This window comes from Desmodus rotundus, chromosome 3 (genome assembly GCF_022682495.2).
Source record: "Desmodus rotundus isolate HL8 chromosome 3, HLdesRot8A.1, whole genome shotgun sequence".
Lineage (NCBI taxonomy): Eukaryota > Metazoa > Chordata > Mammalia > Chiroptera > Phyllostomidae > Desmodus > Desmodus rotundus.
In genome coordinates, this window is record NC_071389.1 from 157,791,187 (window position 1) to 157,815,390 (window position 24,204).

The 24,204-nt window shown below is 39.1% G+C and overlaps 1 protein-coding gene across 1 annotated transcript in view; it reads left to right on the forward strand.

Annotated features, from left to right (window-relative positions):
• The window catches only part of NELL2 (neural EGFL like 2), a 335,374-nt gene that overhangs the window by 225,095 nt on the left and 86,075 nt on the right, over positions 1-24,204 (forward strand). The window contains exons 16-17 of the mRNA XM_024575537.3: positions 15,140-15,262; positions 17,219-17,314. Of these exons, the coding sequence (XP_024431305.2) occupies positions 15,140-15,262; positions 17,219-17,314 (219 nt within the window). The remainder of the gene's footprint in view (positions 1-15,139; positions 15,263-17,218; positions 17,315-24,204) is intronic.

A 24,204-nucleotide genomic window follows, 5' to 3' on the forward strand; every position in this document is an offset into this window, starting at 1 on the left:
TTAGCTGCTTAGTCTGTTCAGGCTGCTATAACAAATATCCTGCAGCCCAGGTGGCTTCAATAACACACAGTTATTTCTCACAGTCTAGAGGCTGGAAGTGCGGGCAGGGCACTGCGGATTTGGTGTCTGGGGAGAACCTGACTCCTGGTTCAGATGACCTTCATCTGGCTGTGTCCTCACTTGGTGGAAGAGGCGAGGCACTCTCTGGGGTCCCTTTTATAAGGGCACTGATCCCATTCATGAGGGCTCTACCCTCATGATTAATCACCTCCCAAAGGACCCACCTCTGAATACCATCACTGGGGATTAGCCTTCAGCATATGAATTTGGGGGAGGCACAGACAAACAGTCCAAAGCATTTAATTTATCATTTTGTCTTGAGGTACAATGAGTTGGGGTAAAGCATGGAGAATGCAGAGGCCAGATTAGAAGGCAGAGAAGCAAGACCAGTCAACAGAGAAGAGACAATCCACTGTTGAGGCCCAGGAGGCTGGCGGTGGCAGCTGTTCCTTGGTGACTGCCAATCTTTCCAGTTCACCTTCCTGCTTTCCACCTTTTGTCGCACCTTACCTTCAAGGGACATTCTGAATGAGTGAATAGATTTTATCATTTGTGGGTAGATATGTCGAACACACTTAAATAACACTAAAAGAGGGAGCCTTCAGATATACTTACTTGCTAGTTGTACTAGATCAGGGCCCCTAGAGAAAGGAGGGGGGGAGAAAGTCAGCAGCGATGAGGGAGGAGCCGGTGGAGTTGGAAGAGAGTAGAACAAGAGCGGTGAATACAAAGAGCAGGTGTTTTCCCCAGAGCAAGACAGAGCTGATGGTAATTAAAGTATACACTTGCACTCAGGGAAGATTATGAGTTACAATTTTTTAAACAAATTTAATTGATACTATGGAATAATAGAAGTGGAATGAGTAAATTGGAAAGGAGTGTAAATAAAGCTTGCAATTGGAAAACAAGGGCAAGAGGTTGAGATGTAAGAAGGCAAATAGTGAAACAGGAAGGGAAAGGAAAGAAAATCAGGACCAGAATCCATCCCCGCTTGTTGTTATTCAGCTGTTCCTTAAGCTACACAGCTTGTTTTGAGGTCAAATTTCTATGCACACTCAAGCAGCCATCTGATTGAGATCCCAGAGGCCAAAGGCTTCAGGACAAATAATGGGGAGAAGGGCGGTGTTGTCAGCTTGCTGAGGTGAGGTGCTCAGGATTCAGGGAAAGTGGATGCTGAGTTGGCAGGTTAAAGCCTTTCTCAGACTCCTGTGAACACTGGCGGGGAATCCTGCAGACAGGCACGCCCCTCGGTGAGGAACAGAGAGCAAAGAATTACCGCCTTTGAAGGAACTCATCTAGTAAAAGTGAGTGATTCAGAATGAGGTTCAGAATAAAAGCCATTTCAAATTCTTGAAAATCATGTATTGTATAAAAAGAAGAGGCACTCTAACCATATCACCAGAAGAGAAAATCCCTTTTGGATTTAAAAAAATATGTGGCTTTCTAAATGACAGAATAAAAGGTTTTATCATACTCTTAAATTGATTCCTACCACTCGGGAACTAAACAAAACACAGGAGTGAATTCATCACCCACTCTTACCTAGTACCTACCTATCTATCTATCTATACTATATCTAGTGCATATAAATTATACATATACATGTACACACATATAATACATCCACATGCTACATGCATATATATGCACACACATGAGGAAATGCACTTATGTGTATTAGTTTTTGCAAAACAGCGCCTATAAATGTCTTGAAGGCAGGATTCTGCCTTATTCATCTTATAACAATCACAACTCTTACATAAGCATGGTAGATCTTAACACTTATTATAAAATCAATAAGACATTGCAAGTAGGCATTAAAGGATATTAGCTCTAATTAAATGCTCTGTAGCAAACAGTACAGGCAGAAGCATGAAATACAAGTGCACAGCAGCTACTTTTACATACATGCTTAATGTTTTATCAAGGACACTGAAGAAAAATATCTAAAATAATTTGGAATAAAAAAGTCTTGTATTTTGCATTTTGTGTGATAGAGACTCAAATAACATGCTCTAACAGAGATGGATTTTGTAATGAAGCTCAGTTTTTGAAATTAAGTTTACTTTTATGTGAAACCTAAAGAGCAAAATAAACAAACAAAAGAAACAGACTAATAGATAAAGAGAACAGACCGATGGTTGCCAGAGGGATGGAAGTTGGGAGACTGGGTGGAAACGGTGAAGGGATTAGGACGTACAAATTGGTAGTTACAAAATATTCATAGGGATGTAAAGTACAGCAGAGGGAATAAAGTCACTAATGTCGCAGTATCTGTGTGTGGTGCCGGGCGGGTACTGGACACATGGGAGGGCCACTCTGTAGAGTATGTGACTGTCTGACCACTATGTTGTGTACCTCAAACGAGTACAAAATAGTGTTGAATTTAAAGTGTAATTGAAACACAAAATTTAAGTTAAAAAATAAAATAAAGTCCCCAAATGAAAAGGTTGAAGGCACTCCTTGCCCCATAGTCCCAACCCTTTAAGTAATCTGAGAAATCATTTCATTTTCTGCAAGTTGGAAGATAAAAGGTTAAGATACATTGTCTGCTACAACCTTCTAACATTGTCTTAAAATGAATTCAAAATATTGTCTAGGTTGGAGTACTTTGGTTGTTTTTCTTAGATTATCGTGTGCTTCAGAAGTTCCCTTTTATGCTACATTTTATCTTGTGATACTTTTACTGCTGTGGTTTGTTGAATATTCTCTCTAATCTTATTTTTGTAGGTATTAAAGCAGGCAGGCTTTAGAGCTGTCGATGAAAGGACAGATCACATGGGCTTATGTGGGGGGGACTTTTTTCACCAGCAGAGGTTTTCACTACCTTAGTGAAAGCCTTTTCTTCCTTTCAAATAAATATCAATAAAGGGGAAAACATGCATTTCACTGAATTCAGGGGCAGCACTAACATGAAAACATAGGTGCGGCAACCTTGACCTTTGCCTTGGTGAAGTTAAAGGTCGCCATCTCTTAAGCAATGCACGGGCGCTGCTCTAAGTGCTAAATCCCGGGTATGCATTGTGTGGGTTTTTGACGAGTGCAGTGTACTTCAGATGTATAATACTCTGAGAAACTGAAAATGTTGGTGTTTGTACAGGTCGAAGCCTGACCATTATTCATTCATTTGTTCACATTTACCGAGTGCCTAAGATGTGTCAGGTGCTCTGGCAAGAACTGACGATTCAAAGATCTGTAATAAAAGTTCCCCGTTTCAGGGAGTACGCTGATTAGTAGGGGTGAATAAGAGAACTAATAATGCCCGACAGTGTGACTGGGCTGCCGCTATACTAACTCATGGAGCGTTCGCCCGCACCAGGTTATTCTAAATGCTTTCCGGACCTCCCCTCGGTGAATCCTCGCAACTCCATACAAAACGTACAGATCTGTAACCCCTCACCTGCAGTTTTGAGCTCCCCGAAGTCCAGACAGCTGTGGAAATTAAATGTTTATTTTTAAAATTTATTTGATGGCAAAGTTTAGTCTGATGTGATGCTTTCCTCATCTCTACCTGAGTTGGTATAAACAGTCGCACTTTCACTACAGTAACGTTTTGGATTACTGAGTGCTGCCGCAGACCCTGCTGGAGATCTTATTCTTGTACTGTATTTAGGTCCGTTAACAGAGGAGAAACCTGTGATTTAGAGGAATTAAATAATTTTGTCCGAGGTTTGACATCTAATAAAAGGCAGAGTCAGGATTTGAACTGAGGCAGCCTGGCTCCAAAGTCCTTCATCTTAACCACTGCACATGCTGGCTTTCAAATATTATGATACAATTAAGCACAAGGCCGTGTGGGCTCTGTGGGCTCATCTAAACTAGACTGAGAGTTTTTTTAATGTTTTCTTTATTTTTTATTGTATTTTTCCCAGTACCTTCCTCACCCCTTTTCCCTTATACCCTCCTCACCCCCCACAATCACCACACTGTTGTCCATGTCCATGAGCCCTTTTTTGTTCGCTCAGTTCCCAACCCCTATCCCCCCCACCCCATTGTTGTCAACCTGCTCTTTATCTATGAGTCTGTCTCTATTTTGCTTCTTAGTTTAGTCTGTTCATTAGATTCTACATATGAGTGAAATCATATGGTGTTTGTCTTTCTCTGCCTGGCTTATTTCACTTAATATAATGTTCTCCAGGTCCATCCATGTTGCTGCAAACTGTAAAATCTTCTTCCTTTTTATGGCCAAATAGGATGAAGAAGGAGACATGTTTGATCTGAGTGGAAAATGAGTAGGAAAGTTAGGCAAGGAAAGAGGGGGAGGACTTTCTGGGCAAAAAGCAGGCACACACATGTGAAATATACAGGGATTGGCTGGTGTGATCCTAAGCCTTTAGTAGAGTCTCAATAAATGGTAATGAAAGGATGCAATCGGAGAGTCGGAAACGGTGCAGTTTGGTAAGAGCAAAGGGTCGTGATGAAAGTCTTGATGAGTAAACGGTGCCTTGATGGCTCATTAAAACAATGGGGTGTCTCAAAAATATCAAGGCAAAATTGAGACAAGAGAGAGAGATCAGATTTTATTTGAAAAGTTATTCCAATAATTACTGGGAGATGGACAAAGCTGGGGCAATGTTGCCACCATGAAGCTATGCAATAATCGAAAGGAGGTATTTTAGTGCCCGAACTTGGGCAGCCACACAGCAGTGGGGATGGAGATGGGGAATGGAAATGTGAACCTCGAAGGAAGCAGAGTCCAGATAACTGGTCCCTGAATGCGGTGTGTGGGAGGATGGCAAGGGGAGTCTTTGTTGGCTCCCAGATTCCTGGCGTGAGAGGAAGTAAGGCTTAAGGATAGTTTTAGTTGTAGGTTCATCTGTGGGTGTGAAATACGAGGGTGTTCTTTTCTGTGAAATTGTTCATGGGGTTCTGTGCAGAGAGCAGGGGGATAAAGGTGGAGCAGGCGTTTGAATAAAGAGCAGTACCACTGCTGAGGGGAGTGGAAGAGAAACAGGAGACACATAGGACTCTCGCTATAGACTAACTCTCATATTTTGCAGTAGCAGGTCTCTGAATGTTTTGCATGTTAGATTGAGACACACTTTTTAGTGATCGATGCACTGTAATAGATAGTCAGTGGAGACCAATTTTGTTCCAGTCATTGTGATGGATGCTGAGGGCAATTGATGAATTAGCCCCGAGGGTTTACCATGAGAGACAGATTTTGAGTGGGGAGTGTTTACTCAGTTTATTGTTACCATCAGCAGAGTAAATCCAATTTCCTATACGATCTTTATTTTTATAATTTGATTTCTTAATTCTGTTGTCTACTTTCCCATAAAAACCAAACCAAAACCAGAATAACAAATCCCTACAAGTAAGAAGCGCTCTAACTTATATTCAACTCACTGCCATCTTCCCAGTTACCCAGATTTGAAACCGGACTTGTTTTATATGCCTTCTTCTCCTTGGATTAAATATCGATAGAGTAGGACCATCCGTTCTATGTCTAAATCTGCCCCTCTTTCTCCATCACTCTGTTCATTCTATTTCAGGGCCTCTCTTTGACATGGATTCATTCCACAACAGCATAGGGACTGGGATGTATAAAATGAGTAAGACACAATTCCTTCCTCAAAGGGATTTGAGTCTTAAGGTTTTCTTGCTAGCTTCCCAACTATTCCTCCTGTGTCCCCTAGTACTCCCTTATGCTGTGCATATACATTACTCGGCACAGGGCTTGGCAGTTAATAAGCTTCATGTTCTGTCTCTTTGCTTTCTTCCCCTTCCCCTCTCCTTCTCTGCCTCCTTAACCTTTGCTTCATCGCTCAGTGTTGCACAGACCCCTGTCTCAATTCTCGGTAATAATGTAATCTGACTCTGAGAGAGAATAAAAGGAAGAGAGAAGGGTTACAGAGAGAGGGGGAGGAGTGCTATCTTGCTGACCTGGGACGCCAACTTTGCCAAGAAAAGTTAGTGTCTCCTTATCTACACGTTGCTGTTGATTTCCCTCAGAGCTACCCTAATCTTATCATGACACTGTTTATTGTACAGCTGGAAGTGGCTGTTTATTGCCCACCAGACAAAATCATGTTGTGTTCCTGACCCTACCCACACTCACTCCTTACCACACCCTTCCAGTCCTCTCCTGGGGCAGCTCAAGCTCCTCATGGCCCTGCCATACCCTCCACTTTTCTCTGTGCACCTGTGGTCCATGTGGAATGCTCTTTCCTATTTGTACCCTTTTTCTGTTAAAACCCTTCCTGCCTTTCCACACCCTCTTCCTTGGCCTATTTCCTACATAATACTTCCCCAGACCCTTGTCAGTCCTCATCACTTCCTCTGTAAGCCTCATGATGAGATCTTTGTTTATAGGTTTCAGTTTTTTAAAACACTGTAGGCAAATCCAAATCCTGGCCTTGTCACTTCCTAGCAAAATGATGTTGGGCAAGATATATATTTGCTTTAAGAAAGCTTTGTATCCCTATTTGTGCAATAGGAGCAATAGTAGAACCTATCTGAACAGATGTTTGTGATGACTGAGGGGGATAATGTATATAAAACACTTAGTGCAGTGATCCATAGCATGCGGTAAGCACTAAGGAATTCACTGTCGCCATTATTGTTGTTGTTATTATCTTATCTTTATAGCACTGAAAGTCTTCTACAGTATTTCATAGTTGTCTGTGCATATCAGCATTCCTCTAACAGTTCAAAAGTTCCCTGAGATCCCGTGACCCAGTTCATGCATCCTTGGTATCCCTCAGAGCACTAGAACCGCAGAGCAGAAGCTTCGTAAATGTGTTTTGAAAGAATAAATGTGAATTATCTGGCTGATAGTTACAAGAATTTTGTTGCCCTACAGTGTGTTCAGACAACATTAATTTCATTAAACACAAAGTAAAACAAAAGTTTTTGCCATGAAGTCATAATATAGATTAACTTATAAAATTATTGTAAAGATCCAGAGGAAATTTCAATGTGCTTTTGTTGTTAAAATTCTTGATCAAATAAGGATTAGGAGAGGCGGCTGAGCATATCAGTGAAAAGTCTAGAAGAAAATAAATGAAGCATGTCAGAGGAAAGAACTCTGAACAAATTTCTGGTTGCCAAGCAAACGGAAGAATAACAAGAAGTCTGCGTGGAATTGGTGTGGTCAGTGAACAGGAAACTTGGGTAGTGATCAAAACATCCTCAGATGTTAAAGACGAGTTTCAGTGGGTTTGCTGCTGATGTGGGCATTGAGCAAGATTAAAGTATAATCTTGGAGTTACTTTAAGAGTGTTAAAAGTATATTTCTGTTAAAATGACATTATAGCAAGTAGATTTTTCTCTGTAATAGTGAGTGAATAAGGTAATCATAAGAAACAGAATGAACAGATTTGAGTAAGTATGATAGCAGGCATTTTTTTTCTTCATATAACCATTGAAAGTAATGGAATTTTAGAAACCAGAAAAATGCCTCCAAGTGCCAAATCACTATAGCAGAGGAAGGGAAGGAATGAAAGAGGGAGAAGGAAGGGAGGAGTTCCAGTTCTTTCTTATAGACCCCCACCGTCCAGGAACTGTTGAGGGGTGCTATAGAACAGTCTCTAAACTCGGTTTGTACTCTCTTTGAAAAGCTCTGCTGCAGAATAATCATCTTGTGACCATACTAAGGAGCAGAGGACAAGGCCTCAGAGTGGTTTACTTTGGTGGAACAGGGGTGGCATCTTTCATCTGAGGACTCACCGTTGTTGCCATTCTTTATAGAGTAAAACCAGAGGTCTCGGCGTTGCAGCCCTGTGGACGGTCACGTTCTGATGCTCTTCACGGGCTGATGAAGATAACTACATGTTTACTTTGGTGGGGACACATGTGAATGAACTTCATGGATGAGCTTCTACAAAAACCTGTTGGTATCTGAAGGCAGTATTTCTCTGGTCTGCAGAAATATAAGAGAAAGATGACTGAGCAGCTGTACATTGTTAAGATAAACCACCTATAGTCTGATGGTGTTATAAGCTCCTCAAATTTAATTTACACTTCTTTGAGCGTCCTTGCTCCAAGACTGAATCAGTCTTAAGTCTGAGGGAGCTTGTTCTCGGGTTTCTAATAATCAGATAATAGCTAAGACCAGAAGTAGCTTGTTGCTGTTTATAGCCATTTCCTGCCACATTTGCAGAGAGAATGTGTGCAATGTAAAATATTCCAGGAGACTCTTTGGTCAGGAAAAGTGGAGCAGCTTTCTTTGTAGAACTGACACGTGTGTGTTATAATACCTGCTGTTTTCCCAACATTTCTAGATTTGGACGGGAGAGTAGAAGATGCAGCGTAGACAATACAAATCTTGTGGCTGAAGAAATCCATCAGGGGAAAAGAAAGATTCTTGTAGGGTAATTGGCTGGCTATGGTGGTTTATTATATTCCGTTACCAGAAGAGTGGCATCTCCTGTTTAAAGGTGTCAGCCAGAGGGCGGGGATATTGCCAGGGACGTGAAGCAGAATCTGGAAGCAGCGGATGCTCACCAGGGCTGGACCACGGGTATTGGAGGAGAGGGCCCTCAGATGTTAGTGCTGTCTGTTTGCCAAACTGCATTAACGTAGAGCTTCCAGAGATTTTTAAGTTGTGAGAATTAGTGCTAGAATCTCAAGTATTTGTACTTAATCACATTCAATATCTCCATTTACTTTTAAAAACCTGTCTCATCCTTGTGCCAGTATGGATTTGGTATGAAGAGAACTACCTCAATCCTTTGCCCTAAAGAGTTCTAAAATTTTAATAAGGCTCCTGTAGGGTTAAACATTCTACAAAACATAATAAAGAGGGTAAATTCCTAATTGTGAAACAATAGAAGACTCCAAATTCAACAAAAAGACAATAAACTGTGTAAGCATTAAAAGCATCTGTGTAATTACAAAGAACACTAGGATAAAAGAAGTAGATTGGGTAAAACACAAGTACTAAATATGTCCCACAGCAATCGACAACCTAGGGTTTGGAGTCAGATGTTCTGATTCGCAGCCCTGCCACTCAGGAGCTGTGTGATCTGTGTGATCTGAGACAAGTCACAGCTTCTCCAAGCCAAGTTTAATTTTCTAAAAAGTAATGGTAATGTTTGCAAATTAGAATGAGGATTAAATGAGATCGTGTATGTTACAACGTATGTGGTACATGCAAAGCACTGTATTGTAGCTTCCATTGGTACAAATCATTCAGGTTCATTCAAATTTGTAACAGCCTCAAGATTCCAAAAACAAAAGAGGTAAAGTACAGGATTGCTATTTCTACACTTACCCCACACACATAAAAAACCCATCCATGTGAAATGTTCCATTCTCCGTGAAGTCTTCCTGAATTCTCACCTGACTCAACCAGATATGACTTCCTCCTTTGGTCTTGGCAACCCTCTGTAAACAAAACACTTGTATTTCTCATCATGAAGCCAGTACTAAAAGCATGTGTTTTTGTCTCATCTTTCTAAGTAAACTATAAGCTTTTTGAGAGCAGCTACTGTTTATAACCATCTTTTTATCCCAAGAAGAAGCTAATATACAATAGATATTAGAGAAAATTGTATTTAATTGAAATGTTGATGTATTTAAAGAATTGCTTTTACTCATATTTTTTGTAATATTTGCATTTTGTATCACATGCAATTCTTGATTAGAACATGTGCCATGTGTATTATATATCTGTTTTGAAATTATAGTGAAAAGAGCTATTTGAGTTTTAGAGTGGCCACTTTATGTAGAGATAGTGCATTCATTCTGAAAACAGATCAATATTAATATCAAATTTAAAACTCAATTTACAAATATACTTGAACAATAATGAAATAAAATAAAAATTCAATTTATGTCCAACTGTACATTATTATGACTGATGATGTGTCAGGTGTGGAGTCTTAAAATGTTTTTTTTCTTTTTTCCTTTTTTTTGTTATTGTTCAAGTACAGTTGTCTCCATTTTCCCATCACCATTTTTCCCTGCCCCACCTACCCCTACCTCCCACCCTCGGTCCTACCCCCCTTTGGCTTTGTCCATGGGTCCTTTATACATGTTCTTTAATGACCCTTCCCCTTCTTTTCCCTGTTACTCCCCTCTGCCCTCCCCTCTGGTTATTGTCAGTTTGTTCGTATTTCAATATCTCTGGTTATCTTTTGCTTGCTTGTTTGTTTTGTTGATGAGGCTCCACTTATAGGTGAGATCATATGGTATTTGTCTTTCACCATCTGGCTTATTTCACTTAACATAATGCTCTCCAGCTCCACCCATGCTGTTGCAAAGGGTAGGAGCTCCTTCTTTCTCTCTGCTGCGTAGAATTCCATTGTGTAAATGTACCACAGTTTTTTGATCCACTCATTTACTACTGAGCCCTTAGGTTGCTTCCAGCACTTGGCTATTGTAGATCCACCTCAGAACAAAAGACCTACACAGATTGAAAGTGAAGGGATGGAAAAAAATATTCCAAACAAACAGGGAAAAAAAGCTGGGGTAGCAATACTTATATCAGACAAAATAGGTTTCAAAACAAAGACCATAAAAAGAGAGACAGAAGACACTTCATAATACTCAAGGAAAGAATCCATCAAGAAGATATAAACATAAATATATATGTACCCAACATAGGAGCACCCAAATATATAAGGAAAATCTTGGAGGACGTCAAGAAAGATATAGACAACAGCATAATTATAGTCGGGGATTTTAACACCCCACTGTCAACACTGGATAGATGTTCCAAACAAAATGTCAACAAGGATATAGTGGCGTTGAACAACGCATTAGATCAAATGGACTTAACTGTTATATATATAGAACCTTTCATCCCAAAGAAGCAAAACACACATTCTTTTCAAATCCACATGGAACATTTTTAAAGATAGACTGATGATAGGACACAAAACAAGCCTCAACAAATTCAAGAAAATTGAAATCATATCAAGCATTTTCTCATTCCACAAGGGCTTGCAACTAGAAACCAACCTCAAGGAAAAAACTCAAAAACATTCAAACTCATAGAGACTGAATAGCATGTTACTAAACAATGAATGGGTTAATAATGAGACCAGGAAGAAATCAAAAAGTTTCTGGAATCAAATGGAAATGAACACACAATAGTCCAAAACCTATGGGACACAGCAAAGGTAGTCCTGAGACAGAAGTTTATACAGGCCTACCTAAAAAAGAGAGAAAATTTTCAAATAAACCACCTAACCTTACACCTACAAGAACTGGAGGAACAATGACAAACAAAGCCCAGGAGAGTAGAAGGAAGTAAATAATCAAGATCAGAGCAGAATTAAATGACACAGAGACTAAAAGAACACTTCAAAGGATCAATAAATCCAGAAGCTGGTTCTTTGAAAAGATAAACAAAATCGACAAACCTTTAACCAGACTCATCAAGAAAAAAAGGGAGAGGACCCAAATCAATAAAATCAGAAGTGAAAGAGGAGAAATTACAACTGATACCACAGAACTACAAAGGATTGTAAGAAATTACTATGAACAACTCTATGCCAAGAAATTTGATAACCAGGGCAAAATGGACAAATTTCTAGAAAAATACAATCTTCCAAAACTGTATTAAAATGGTTTTAGATACATCAGCCTACCTAGGTTAGGAGTTAATCACTGAAACTAAGTGACTAAGTATTATTGTAACGTATAACATCTGCATTTTGATGAATCCAGGTTGCATAGTACTTTTTTTTTCTCTAGGGGGATTCTACTATATTGACTCATCACTGGTGTGAAATCAGTTTTACATGATATGTAAAGCTACAGAGCCAACAAATTAGGGCACACGGGAAGAACCTTGGCCTGCTATCTCTGTGACATTACTGATTCCACATAGTGCACTGCAGTGATCGACACCCTCATTACTTTTGTTTAGCGCTGCTGCCTGGTAGTGATTTCTGTCTACATGCTTATTTCTGTTTTCATTTTATTTCAATTTGAAATTTGTACATGTGGATATGATTACATTTTGATTAAAATAATAATGTGTGAATATTTTTCATGAAGACGAATTAGAAAGAAAAGCATTCGGCTTCAGTCCCAGCTGCTCCTTGGACTGTCGCATCACATTTGTAATGAAATTTTACAAGGATGTGAAAATAGCATCGATTCTTATGAGCTGGTTCAGAAATATCAGATATGAAATGTCTGCTTTTCAATACATGTGAAATAAAACTTGTAATTCATTTGTTATTGCATCCTGACGTGCTCTTCTCAAACATGGGAACATAGTATTGATTTGCATCATAGTGTGTACTTCCCTCCTTTCTTTATTATATTTAATTTTACTTCTTAGATGCTGAAAGTACTAGAAGAAGTATTAAAAATGGAGAAGCTGGCTGATGGGTTGGTAGTGAAGTCCTCAGGGATATGGGAGGCAGGGAAAGGGCAAGACGTTGATATTTGACCGGAACTGGACATGGAGTAGCAATAATGAACCATTTATTGAGGTGTCCTTATGAAATATTTGCTCCTTGCTTCATTCACATTCTGTGTTGCAAAGGGCTGTGAAATTAAAGTAAACTCTTCTGTGAGATCATAGCATTTTTAAAGGCTTTTTCTGAGGTTACAGTTTACTTTATAAGTGCAATCAACTTTAAGTAGTGTGCAAAAATTTTAAAGTGATATTGTAAAGTAATTCATATTTTCTGTTTTCAAAATATGTCCATCCATCTTAACTAATACCTGAAATATCCCAAATCAAAAAACCCCCCACCATATTAAAATCAGTGAAAAACAATGTAGGTTTCTAATAGCTTTCTACTTGGCATCTAGTCCACAAGTCAACAAATTAAGATTGATTTGAATGATAATGGCAGAGGAAATAGATTCTAGCTTTCTTCATGTGATCACTCATTCTTTCAGTCATTTATTCAAGAAACATTCTTTGAATGCTGAAATTAGCACAGGGAAAACTACAAAATTCTTATTTAAAAACTCACAGTCCCATAAAGGGCCTGAGGCTGGAGGGCCAATGAGAAGTAGACAATTATGTTAAATATAATAACAGCCTTGTATACTGTGCTAGGAAAACAGACAGCAGCCCCTAACTCTGCAGGAGATGGAGAGTGAGTCATACAAAATGTGACATCTTAGTGACATCTTTCAAAGTGGTAAGAGTCTCCCAGGAGAATCATGGGGCAGGCTCTTCAGGCACAGGGAACAATATGTGTAAAGGTGCGACGGTAGCTAAAAAACTTGAAAACTGTCTTTCCCCTTGAATTGCTTAGGAGCAGACCCATTTGTTTCAGCGACCATGAGAGTGACAACAGAAAGAAACAAATCCCAGGTTGTGTAATTAGTTAATGTTTACTGAACATTATCATACTCATCACTGAACTGAATCTTGTTAGGCCCTACCTCTACCCAGTGAGTACCATCTAATTAAGAAAACCACCAAGACAGGGATGAAAACAGCACCCAATCAATCGGCAGCTGTTTTAAAAGGGCTTATGGCTGTCGGTGCAGAGATTTGTAGATTAACTGCTGCACTTGGGATGGCGGTGGGAACGAATTGGTGGCAGATGTGGATTCCTTTGCTTCAGGCAGCTGACCCAGAGGTAGGTGGGCTGCCCATTCTGGTCCCTCTGAATTTTATGGTGGTCCAGTGTAGCCCCAGTTAGGAAACCCATGTCTAACCCAGCTGTTTTCTACACTGTCATCAATATATGTAAATTTATAAAAGCTGTGAAATGTCCTGATACCAGATAACTGATGTAAAATTTTATATGACCTGGGAAAATACAGCCAGGAATTTGGAGAATAAATGATCTCTTCATGCAGCTATAAAACCTTATAATGCCAGAGGAAATCTCTTTCCTCTGAAAAATTATTGGGAATAATCTCTAAGATTATTACCAAGCTATAGTTAAAACTGTCATAGCTTTATGCTTATATAACATAGAATTGTTATCAATATTTTATCAGTTGAAAAATTTCTAATTTCAACTGTATATGCCCACAGAAATTTTTTTCAAAGTTCCAGGTATATTGCTATTATAATATATTGTCTGGAATAATATATATACTGTCTGGACTATGAAGTTCTAAAATGAAAGGTAATTATTTTGTTTGATGGCTTATATTATAGTAAATTAATGGCTTGATCAATGTAAGCACATTAAAACATATATTTATTTTTTAAATAATATTTATATAAGAGACCCTGTAATAAATATTTTGGATGACTGAACTAATTTGTATGTTTTCTCACTTATATCTTTTAGTCATCTTGATTTTGATATGAGATCTGTTTTCTTTCTCATATACACAGTACTTACTCTTTTCTTTTACATTTTTGCTGAACACTGAGCTAGAATTCTGAAGTTACAGTATTCCTGTGAGCTCAGGCAGAGTGTGAACCACTTAAACACTGAACCACCACTGACTTACCTTTCAAGTGCTGACAGTGATCCTGGTTTGCCTCCCTTACAGGGGTCCTGGGAGGAACAACTGCTTCCATGCTTACAAAAATGCTGAGTTATACGCAGTTCACAATGGAGTATCACATTGATTGGATCAAGTTTATATTTGCTTATATTATAAAGACAAGTTAGTTTTAGCAGAAGTATGATGGTATCTTTGCAGAGGTACGAAACTTACCCAGGAGGACAAATATTTCCCTAACAGTTTGCACATGCATCTTTAAGCCTGCAGTGTAGATGTGGGTATTTACTGCACCTAACTCCCAAAGCTTCAGCTCCATTATCCTGGAGGTCAGAAGTCGCGGAGCAATACAGTTTCACATTCTTTTCTGTTATCCTTCTCATGCTCCAGGAAAGACGTAGGTGGCAGATGTATTTAATGAGAACAACCCCCTGACTGTTAACCGCACACCCCTACACAGCTGGCTGTGAGATGTCCTTCTGAGAATTGATCCCCACCCTTACTTATTCCCTCTTTCTATTCCTTCCTATTATTGGTGGGCCTTTTGTTCAAATCCTTTTGCATTCAAGCTTTGTGTATCTGTAAACTATGCATGTACTCAAGAAGAGTATACAATACTTTAAAATACGTTATTTCTTAGTATGCAATCTGTGTATATCTGTGTTTGAAAAAGATACTGTAGTAACCAAGATGCAGGTACAGTTTGAAAATTTATCTCTGAGTAACAAACTTGTTTTCCTCATTTCAGAACACGATGAGTGCATCACGAATCAGCATAACTGCGACGAAAACGCTCTATGCTTCAATACTGTCGGAGGACACAACTGTGTTTGCAAACCGGGCTATACGGGGAATGGGACCATGTGCAAAGGTAACGGGTTTCAGTGCGGACACCTCTTCCATTAGAATAATGTCACCCACCTTTACATCCCTCCACCCCTTCTCAGCACGGTTATCTACCCTCTGTGCCCCATCCACAGTCATGGAGAGCTTTGCAGCATGGCTCACAGCCTTCCTCCTGGCTACCTCCGTATTTAAGTGGCCAGATTGTTCAACAGCTTTGACGGTATGTTCCTTGACCTCAGCCACAGTGGTCTCCATCTCTGTTCCTCTCTAGCAGATCACATCCTGGGCATCGTTTTACAGAACTGCCCCACCTTTGAAATCTTAAACTTCAACATTTTACTGTCTGAACCCAGGTCCCCCTGCTTCCAGTTTGCCTACTCTCTTCCTTCTGCAACTCTTGAGTTTCAGTTTTTCTGACCCTTCCTTTTCATCCTGTTTACCCGTTTCTCCTAGGTTCAGATACTTCTTTTTGAATTTCAAGATTGACAGCTTTTTTGTTTTTTGGAAGCAACATATTCCACTGTGAAATATCTGGATTTCAAGTCAGTCTCACAATTTTTTTTCTCTGTCCTCTCTCTTGAGCTGTTGATACTAATTAACTGGGAATATTCGATCTCTATATTTTATAGTTTCCCATTTTAGCTTCTTTGTCAATACCAAGAAATAATTCGTTTAAATGTCCTGTTGAGGTCAGACTCTCATTTCCGCCAGTGGATATTCCAACTGTGGTTTGCTACTGTCGGTTACTTCACCCTAAAAATGCCCTCATTCCCTTCGTCGGACGGGCTTACCTCCCTCTCACTAGGGAAATAGAGGTTCTATTTTGGAAACTCCACCAACTCCCATGAGACAAAGTCCATATTCATTATTATGTCATATAGATTTATTTTTGATTTGTCTAATTTAGGCATTTGAAGCTTCAAAATGCCCATTTTTCAAATAGACTCTGTCCATCATCCTGGAGTTCACTAAAATCAATTTGCCACAATACTAGGGGGGCTGGTTGTTAATGCAATGACCCGGGAGCATGGATGCAGGTAGGAGTGGGCCAGAGGATTACTCTGGCTGGTCAGAGTCTGTGGACATCTTTAATCTCGAGTGTTGGGGAGAATGCCTTGCCCCACTGACTGGAACAAGGTGGTCTAATTCATCCATGCCAGACCTTGCCAGGCTGAGGGAACAGCCGCTGACCCTTACAGAGCCAAAGAATAAGCTGAAGTGGAAATAGAAGCTTCTAAGGGTGCTCAGCCTCATACATCTTCTTTTTCTTGTCTTCTTTGAAGGCACCACATGTCAAAAGACCACTTATGCAATGGCTCGGACCTTGATTCTTTTTCCTGCTCACCTGCAAACTCTCTCTAAGACCATAGGCTACGCAGGTTCTTTGCCCTTGATCCTGGATCCTGACCTGTCCTTCACAGGGCAATGCAAGGCTCTCAAGAGCACTATAGCAAATTCTTACTGTTGGCTAATTCAGCACCAGGGCTGATTTTAAACTTTTTGAAAGATGGGGCTTTTCTCTAACGTGTCACTTTGGGCAGTGTGTAGAATGATCAGAGGCTCATAGGACTTAGTCATTTTCTATTTCCTTATTCTATTCTCTAGATCGTGGTTTGCTCCTTAAGAAAACTAACGAGGATAACTGCCATTTTTTAGGTTTGAGTTCAAGCTGGATTGTTATAATGGTGTGAAATCCTAGTTGTAATACACCTCCTGTAGTGCAAAGTTATTGCTTTTTTAAAATAGGAAGTTTAGTATTTTATTTTACAGGTAAAAAAATATTTAACATAGGAAAGAACACTCTTTTACAAATGGTGTTGAAGTTTCTTACCTGTGTGGAAAATATTGTATGAATATGAAGTTAGAATAGCATTTATAATTTGATGTCCATATCTCCAAGGGTATAAAGGAAAGCTAGACTTAGAGTATCTTGAACTACTTACTTCTAAAGTGCTAAAATCGTGTATCTGAATTATTCCAGCATTTTGCAAAGACGGCTGTAGGAATGGAGGAGCCTGTATTGCCGCAAACGTGTGTGCCTGCCCCCAGGGCTTCACGGGGCCCAGCTGCGAAACAGGTAAGAATATCGTTCCATCTTCTAGCAAATGAATTTTTACACTAATGTATAAAGTAATCCATGAGGAAAATAATGTTTCAAGTGGGATCTCAGAGTGCAGAGCTATTAATGAGGAAGTGTTGGAGGGAGCAGGTTTCAGCTATGTGTATTCACTGGGTATTTCCCCAGTCACTCCAAGGGGGTTTCACAGCTATTATAACTGGAGGCATGTTAAATGTTTTCAGAAAGATATGTGGGGTTGCGCAGGATTTTATGCTTCATAATGTATTTTATTCATTTACAGCCCATTTTTCCTGGAGTCCATTTGACTATATTAAAGCATAGACTTCAAGCTTATGGCCAGCTCACTTCCTAGGACACACTGCAAGAATTTTTCATTTTTACCAGGCCCATTCAATATTCATTTATTGTTTACTTACAAAGTATTTAAGGTTTTCTACTTCTTAATCATTCCTCACTTAAGTCCATTCTCATTACTCTTTCTGATGGATGCTAATACTAGAAACTATAAAAAATTTTAAATACATATAGTTTATATATAGCTTATGACCCAAAAGATGCTTCTTCAGTTGAAAATGCACCTTGAAGATAAAAAAAGTGTTTTGTGTCCTAATTAAAACCATGTCAGTAGTAGTTTTGGTTGCTTTGGGTTGAGGGGGTTCTAAAAGCCGATGACCTCTGAAAGCCTGGTTATGATCATTAAGAGAGAGCCGCTGCCATCAGTGCCTGGTGGTTGCCGCCTCGCGGTGCTTTCCATAAATCTCAGTGCAGTAGAAGCAGCGCACGTCTTGCCTTGATCCCACTTGCAAAGTCATCTGCTTTAACAGAAACACCGACTGGTCAGAATGTGAGACAGAAAATGTTCTGCTCCATCCGAGAAGTGAAAATTTCACTGAATAGCCCACAAAGGGTTTGCATCACTAGACTCTTTCTTTCTGCAAGTACCTCTGCGTGGTGTTTCTGAAACTTCACTGACAAATTGGTTACTGAGGTCTCTGATAGACACACATAGTGGCTGCCTTTGATTGGTGGGACTCTTTCTTAAAGGGATGGTTTCCTGAATTAGGAGTTTCCAAGCTCATTGTGCATGTGCCTCACCCATAGGGCTTATGAACATGTTAAAAAATACAAGTTTCTAGTAATTAACTATCATAGGATTTGCAAGATCAAAACCAGGTCCTTTCAGTACAATGGTTCTGTGTCCTGTGATCCCCAATAGCACCCGGCGCACATCAAGGTACGCTGTGGGCCTCGCATCAGGTGACCGCGTCTCTGAACACGGTGTTTTGTACTCCCTCCGGTGCAGAGTTATATGAAATACTGGCTTTTTCAGACTATTTCATTGGTGTGCAATTTCGAAATAAAGGTTGTCCCATAAAATCTGGGATGATTAATGGCCATGCCCAATTCTGCATATCTTTCTTCTACTAGAAAAAAAGTTACGTGATGAGATTCTTAAAATCTGGAGTGACATAAGATTAATTTAAGCAATGTAAAATTTAATACCAGGGTTAAAAATAACCCAAAAGAATATTTATCTTTCTCTATTTAAAAAAATATTCTCGAACTTGCAGCCTATAGAAAGATGACCCCAGAGTTACTCTCAGTAGCTGTCTGTAACGGCCTAGGACTTTGAGAAGGGCAGACGTGCGTTCCAAACCTAGTTCTACCATTTACTTGTCATGTGGCCTTGGGCAAGTTACGCAACTTCTCAGTGTCTTGTGCTCTCCATACGTCAACTTATCCTTCACAAGTCTCCTCCAAGGTAGATATCATCTCCATTTACAAATGAGAATATTGGGTTCACAGTGAGGGGTATTTTTCTAAGATCACAGAGTTAGCAGCTTAATGCAGAGATCTTTCTACTCCTAAACCCAGGCATTTTATCCATATCGGTGCTTTATAGAGTTTCTACTAAAATCTCTCTAATGACAGAGGAGAGAAATTAGCTTCATCCAAGGAGGTTCTAGAATAGCCTGCCACAAGGGTAAATAAAACTTGTTCAAAACACTATGTTTTATCCTAGTGAAATGAAAAAAATTCATTTATTTCTATTTTAAAATATATGAAAATATTTAACTTACATACACTGAGTAAAGTTGGTGCTCTGAGACAATGGGTCATAGTTCATTTCTGCTTTCCAGGATCTCTTGGCCCAAGATCATAATTCAGTATTCGAGAAGCAAGCATTCCTGCCTTTTATGTAACACTGCTACTTGCCTCAAAGCATCTGTCCCAGTTACTGCTCCAGGTTAGCTCCTAACCCCTCAGCTTCCGACACCATCACTTTTGCTGGTGCAGTTATAACTAGAAGTTGTGCCCTTTAAAAAATAACTTTAGATAAGAAGAGGCTCATGCAAAATAATTTATTCACTCATCCATTCAAAAATATTTATTTAGGATATGTTATGTATCTAGAAATAAGATATAGCAGTGAACAAAATGTATTCCCTGTCTGCATGGAAATTATGGTCTAGATACTGTGAAAAGTAAAAAAATAAATACACAAAAAGTTGTCAGATAATGGTGCTATAAAGAAAATGAAGAAAGATAGTGTAAAATTATTTTATTGACCTGTGGACCTTATGCATGATAGATATTATTACTGATATTGCCTTTATTAATAAAGGTAACCAACCTCAGCTTGTATATTAATCCCCAAATTTCAGTTGTTAATACAAAAAGTGTATTATTGCTCAGTCATATCTCAGTTCAGTTTGTCAGGTGTGGAGGTGGTGAGTGCTGGGGGTCACTGGGATTGGGACTGCTCAGACTGGGGACCTGGCTGTAACCGTTTTATGAAGAAGCCATGGAGATTAGACACCAATGTTACTGCCTCAGGTCAGAAGTGTCTTTCCTGTCTCATTCCATTGGTAAGAACTAATCACATGGCTTATGTAGGAAATGCAGTTGAACTGAGGGTCCAGGAAGATGAAACTGGTTTGGTTAGCATCAAGCCAGATGTTTGCCGTACCTGCTATCTGGCATTGCTGGTACTACTAACTCTAACAACCAAACTGTTTTCTATGTTTCTCTCATCTGCTCAGAGCAAGTTACTACCTTTTTCAATCATTGCCTTCTTTCTACCTCCTGCAAGAGATCCTTTACTAGGAATTCCTGGTCCATAGACTTTGGGGGTACATGAATTCCCCAAATAGCCATGTATGTGTATGTTTTTCTTCAGAGAGAACCCACAGCATCTAAAGATTTCATATGTTCTATAGTTAACAAATAGTTAAGAACTACTAGGGAGAGAATCTTCCATGATGCATAAAGAGAATTAACTGCTCTTTTATTCTGTGTAAGGTGATTCAAACTCAAATATCCAATGCCTCCCAGTATGTTTCTTTGGGCACCTTAAATCCACACACTCCGACCTGAACTCATCATCTCCTCTATGACTCAGGACTCATTCCCTCTTCCTCTTCTATTACTAAAACCTGGTTTTTAACTTCTATTCCTTATTTCACTGAGTGGCAGCCTAATCCACCCAGTCTGCCTGGACAGTAGTCAAGGACTCATGACCTTACCGGCATTCACGTCCAGTCAAGCCCTTTTGCTCCTGTTTTCTAGGGCCCATTTCTCTCCATTCTAGCTGGTACTACGCAGGACTCTCAGGGGCATCTCTCTGCAGTCCAGTCTCCACAGAATATCAGAGCACAAATCTTGTCATATCACCCCATAGGGGAATAGAAAGTCAGCATCCCCCATTACCCTGAAGATAAAGGTCACATGTCTGAACATGACATACAAGGCTCTTGAAGATTTGGCTTCTGTTTATCTACCCAGCTTTTACCCTCGTGTCCCTCTGTTTCCTACTCATTCCTACCCTCTCGGACATTTAGTTTCATGGGGAAAAAAACTGTATCTGGTTCACTTTTGAATCTTTGAGACATATTATAAGGCCTGCACCTTATTAGGCACTTCACAAATACTTGGTGAGTGAATTTTAAAATTAGGCATAAGCAAGTAATCAATTAGAAGAGAAGGAAAAGAAGATGTGGTTGCTTCCATATGTGCTGGACATTTTTGGGTATTCGTTCAGAGGACTTCATGCTCATTCCTGTGCTCTCGTACGGCCGACGAGGTTAACGAAGGCACAGAGAAGTGAAGGAACTCACATTGGTGTTTCACGGTAGAAACAGATCTGCAGTTTAGAACTCAGGCGTACCGATTCCTGGTCCACCGTTCTCTTTTTCCTTCTTTTCTCCATTTTTCCTTCCTTCTTTTCTTTCCCGTTTTCCTATGCCTTGCTGTGTGCTAAGGAATTCATTCTACTGTCATCCCTCATGGGGTCTGTGCTTTTTGTTATGCTCACCCCTTCACGTGCCAACTAATCCTGTTGTCTTTAACAGTGAAGACTGCGGCCGTTTTTTCTCTCCCAAGGTGGGGAAAATACCAGGATTGCCAAGATATCCTAAGTATAGAAATGGCCTAAATTTGAACTGCTGAAGTTGGATGCTGCCTGAGATCTTAGAAAGTAGGTTAATTCCTGGCCCAGTGGCCATCTGGGCCTTCACAATGGGCTCATTCAGGAGGAAGTGATAGGATTTACTGGGTTTTGAGAGACAATCCTAATGCATGACATTTACCAACTCTTGTTACTTTAGTTGAGAAAGTCTCCCCTGAACTAGCTCCCCCTAATTTATTCAGTCTATGCGGCCTGTCCAGAAAGTATCCAGCCATGCGCTCTGAAAAATAGAGACATTTATTGAAGAAAACATTTATACAAGATACAAGAAACATTGTACATAGGACAATGACACCTCAGTCCCCTTCAAAGTAAGCACCTTGGGACATCACACAGTTCTCCCAATCTCCATCAGCTGCCCTGTTGTATTTTCTTGAATCTCATCAATGGTCTGAAATTTCTTCCCTTTCAAAGGTGATTTTAGTTTTGGGAAAAGCCAGAAGTCCCTGGGCACCGAATCTGGTCTGTAGGGAGGCTGAGTCACCTGGGTGATTTGAGGTTTTGCAAAAAATCTCTGCAGAAGATGTGATGCATGAGCTTGGATGTTGCCGTGATGAAGCTGCCAATCACCAGTTGCCCATAGCTGTGGCCTTATGAATCATCCAAATAGTTTCCATGGAGCAATGTTCAAGCTTAACACAAAATTTGATACACATTCATTGCTCTACTTGCTCAGTCATTTTGAATGTGGCGGCCACATGGTACACATAGTCACTCAATGGCATCAACTACCCCCACTGACTAGTACAGTGAAGTCATCCTTGTTCACACGTGGGCCTTCCAGTCCACTCTCCTTGGCTGCCAGGTTACAATGACGTTGTGCAAACCATTCTTGTTAGATTAATAATGGCTGAACTTTTTCTGGACAGGCTTCATATTTCTGCCTCATGTGTATATTAGTGGAATGGTTGAATACATTTACCAACTTCACAAAGGGGCTATGTGTATGCATTTTACTAATGAAAGTTAATTTTTAATAGACTTCTTTTTTAGCCACTGTGTAAAATCAACCACATGTACAGCAGCACAACTAAATTTTTAGTTAAACATCCTAATATTCCGTCAGATGTTTAACTTGGATTTAGCAGGGTGATTATTTCTTGGATAACAGAATAATGTATTAGAAATCTATGTGCTGAGATTTAACAGCTCTATCACTGTCATACTATATTTATGGCACAGTTGCTAAACCTCAGCAAACATGTCTGATGACCTAGTTAATATGCAAAGCTGTCTTCGTATACTAAAAGTAAATATTTCAGTCATGAATTAAACCCTAACTTTGAAGATTTGACAGTTTCCTATAAGTAAATGCTGACGTGAATCAAATTGATGTTTATAACTGGGAAAAAGTTGGTGTCAAATGGGAAGGCTAAAAAATATATATGCTGCAGTATCGAAGAAAAAGAGATCAGACTCTTTAGTGGTAGATGGCTTCTTTTTTTCCCAGTGTGTGAAATAATGAGTTTCTTATCTACAGATCAAAACATAAAATGAGATTTTAATTATTTTTAGTGAGTTGTTAAATGAATATAAATTTAAGGTGCATGCCTAAATGTTTTCATAGCTTTTTAATATCTCTAGTTTCAAAATGATAAAATGAAGCAAGTGGTGTATATGAATGTTGCTTTACTTCAAAGATAACTTCAACTTGATTGAGGTTGATTGGTTTTTAAAAGTTATGTTATTATTGTTATAGTATAGATGGTAAAAATCCTTTAATTCATTTATGGTAACAAAGTTATTTTGCTAGCAGTAAATACAGTTAGCATTTATTATTAATGTCAAATTGTATTAAAATTTTGGATGTGGTTAAATTAGCACATTTTTCATCATTAAAGAAATACAGGGTCCAGCAGAAGTAAGGCCTGCTTGAGTGTGGTTGGTAGAGTAATAATATGGGTGTAATAATGTATAGTTTTAATTTGAACATCTCACCTAAAATGTCATATGGTTTACTTGAGTGTAATGTTGTTATGTTACAGAGTTACATGGAGGTCTTATGATTTTGTAATAAAAGATTCTGTAATAAAACAGGGGCGTTATTTATGTCACACCCTGGACATTGATTTAATTTCATAATTACATAGCTTTTTTTTTAAAAAAAAGGCACGTTTTTCAGAAGCTTACATTATTTTATATTGTTTTACATGGAAGACTGAAAATATTCAGAAGCAAGAGAAAATTCTCAAAATATTTCTACATTATATATATGTTTTTTTCCTTTTTTTACCAAATTGACTCAGTAAAATTCCTTTACCAAAAGGTGTATCTTTTTGTGCAGAAAAAAGGGAGACTGAGGAAAAATTTTGGGATAATATAGTTAAAAAAGAAGAAAAATCTTTAAATACCTTTGCTTTACCAATAAAGGTGATCTTTTTCTAGTATTATTTTAGATCTATTTTGCTCTAGCTAAAGT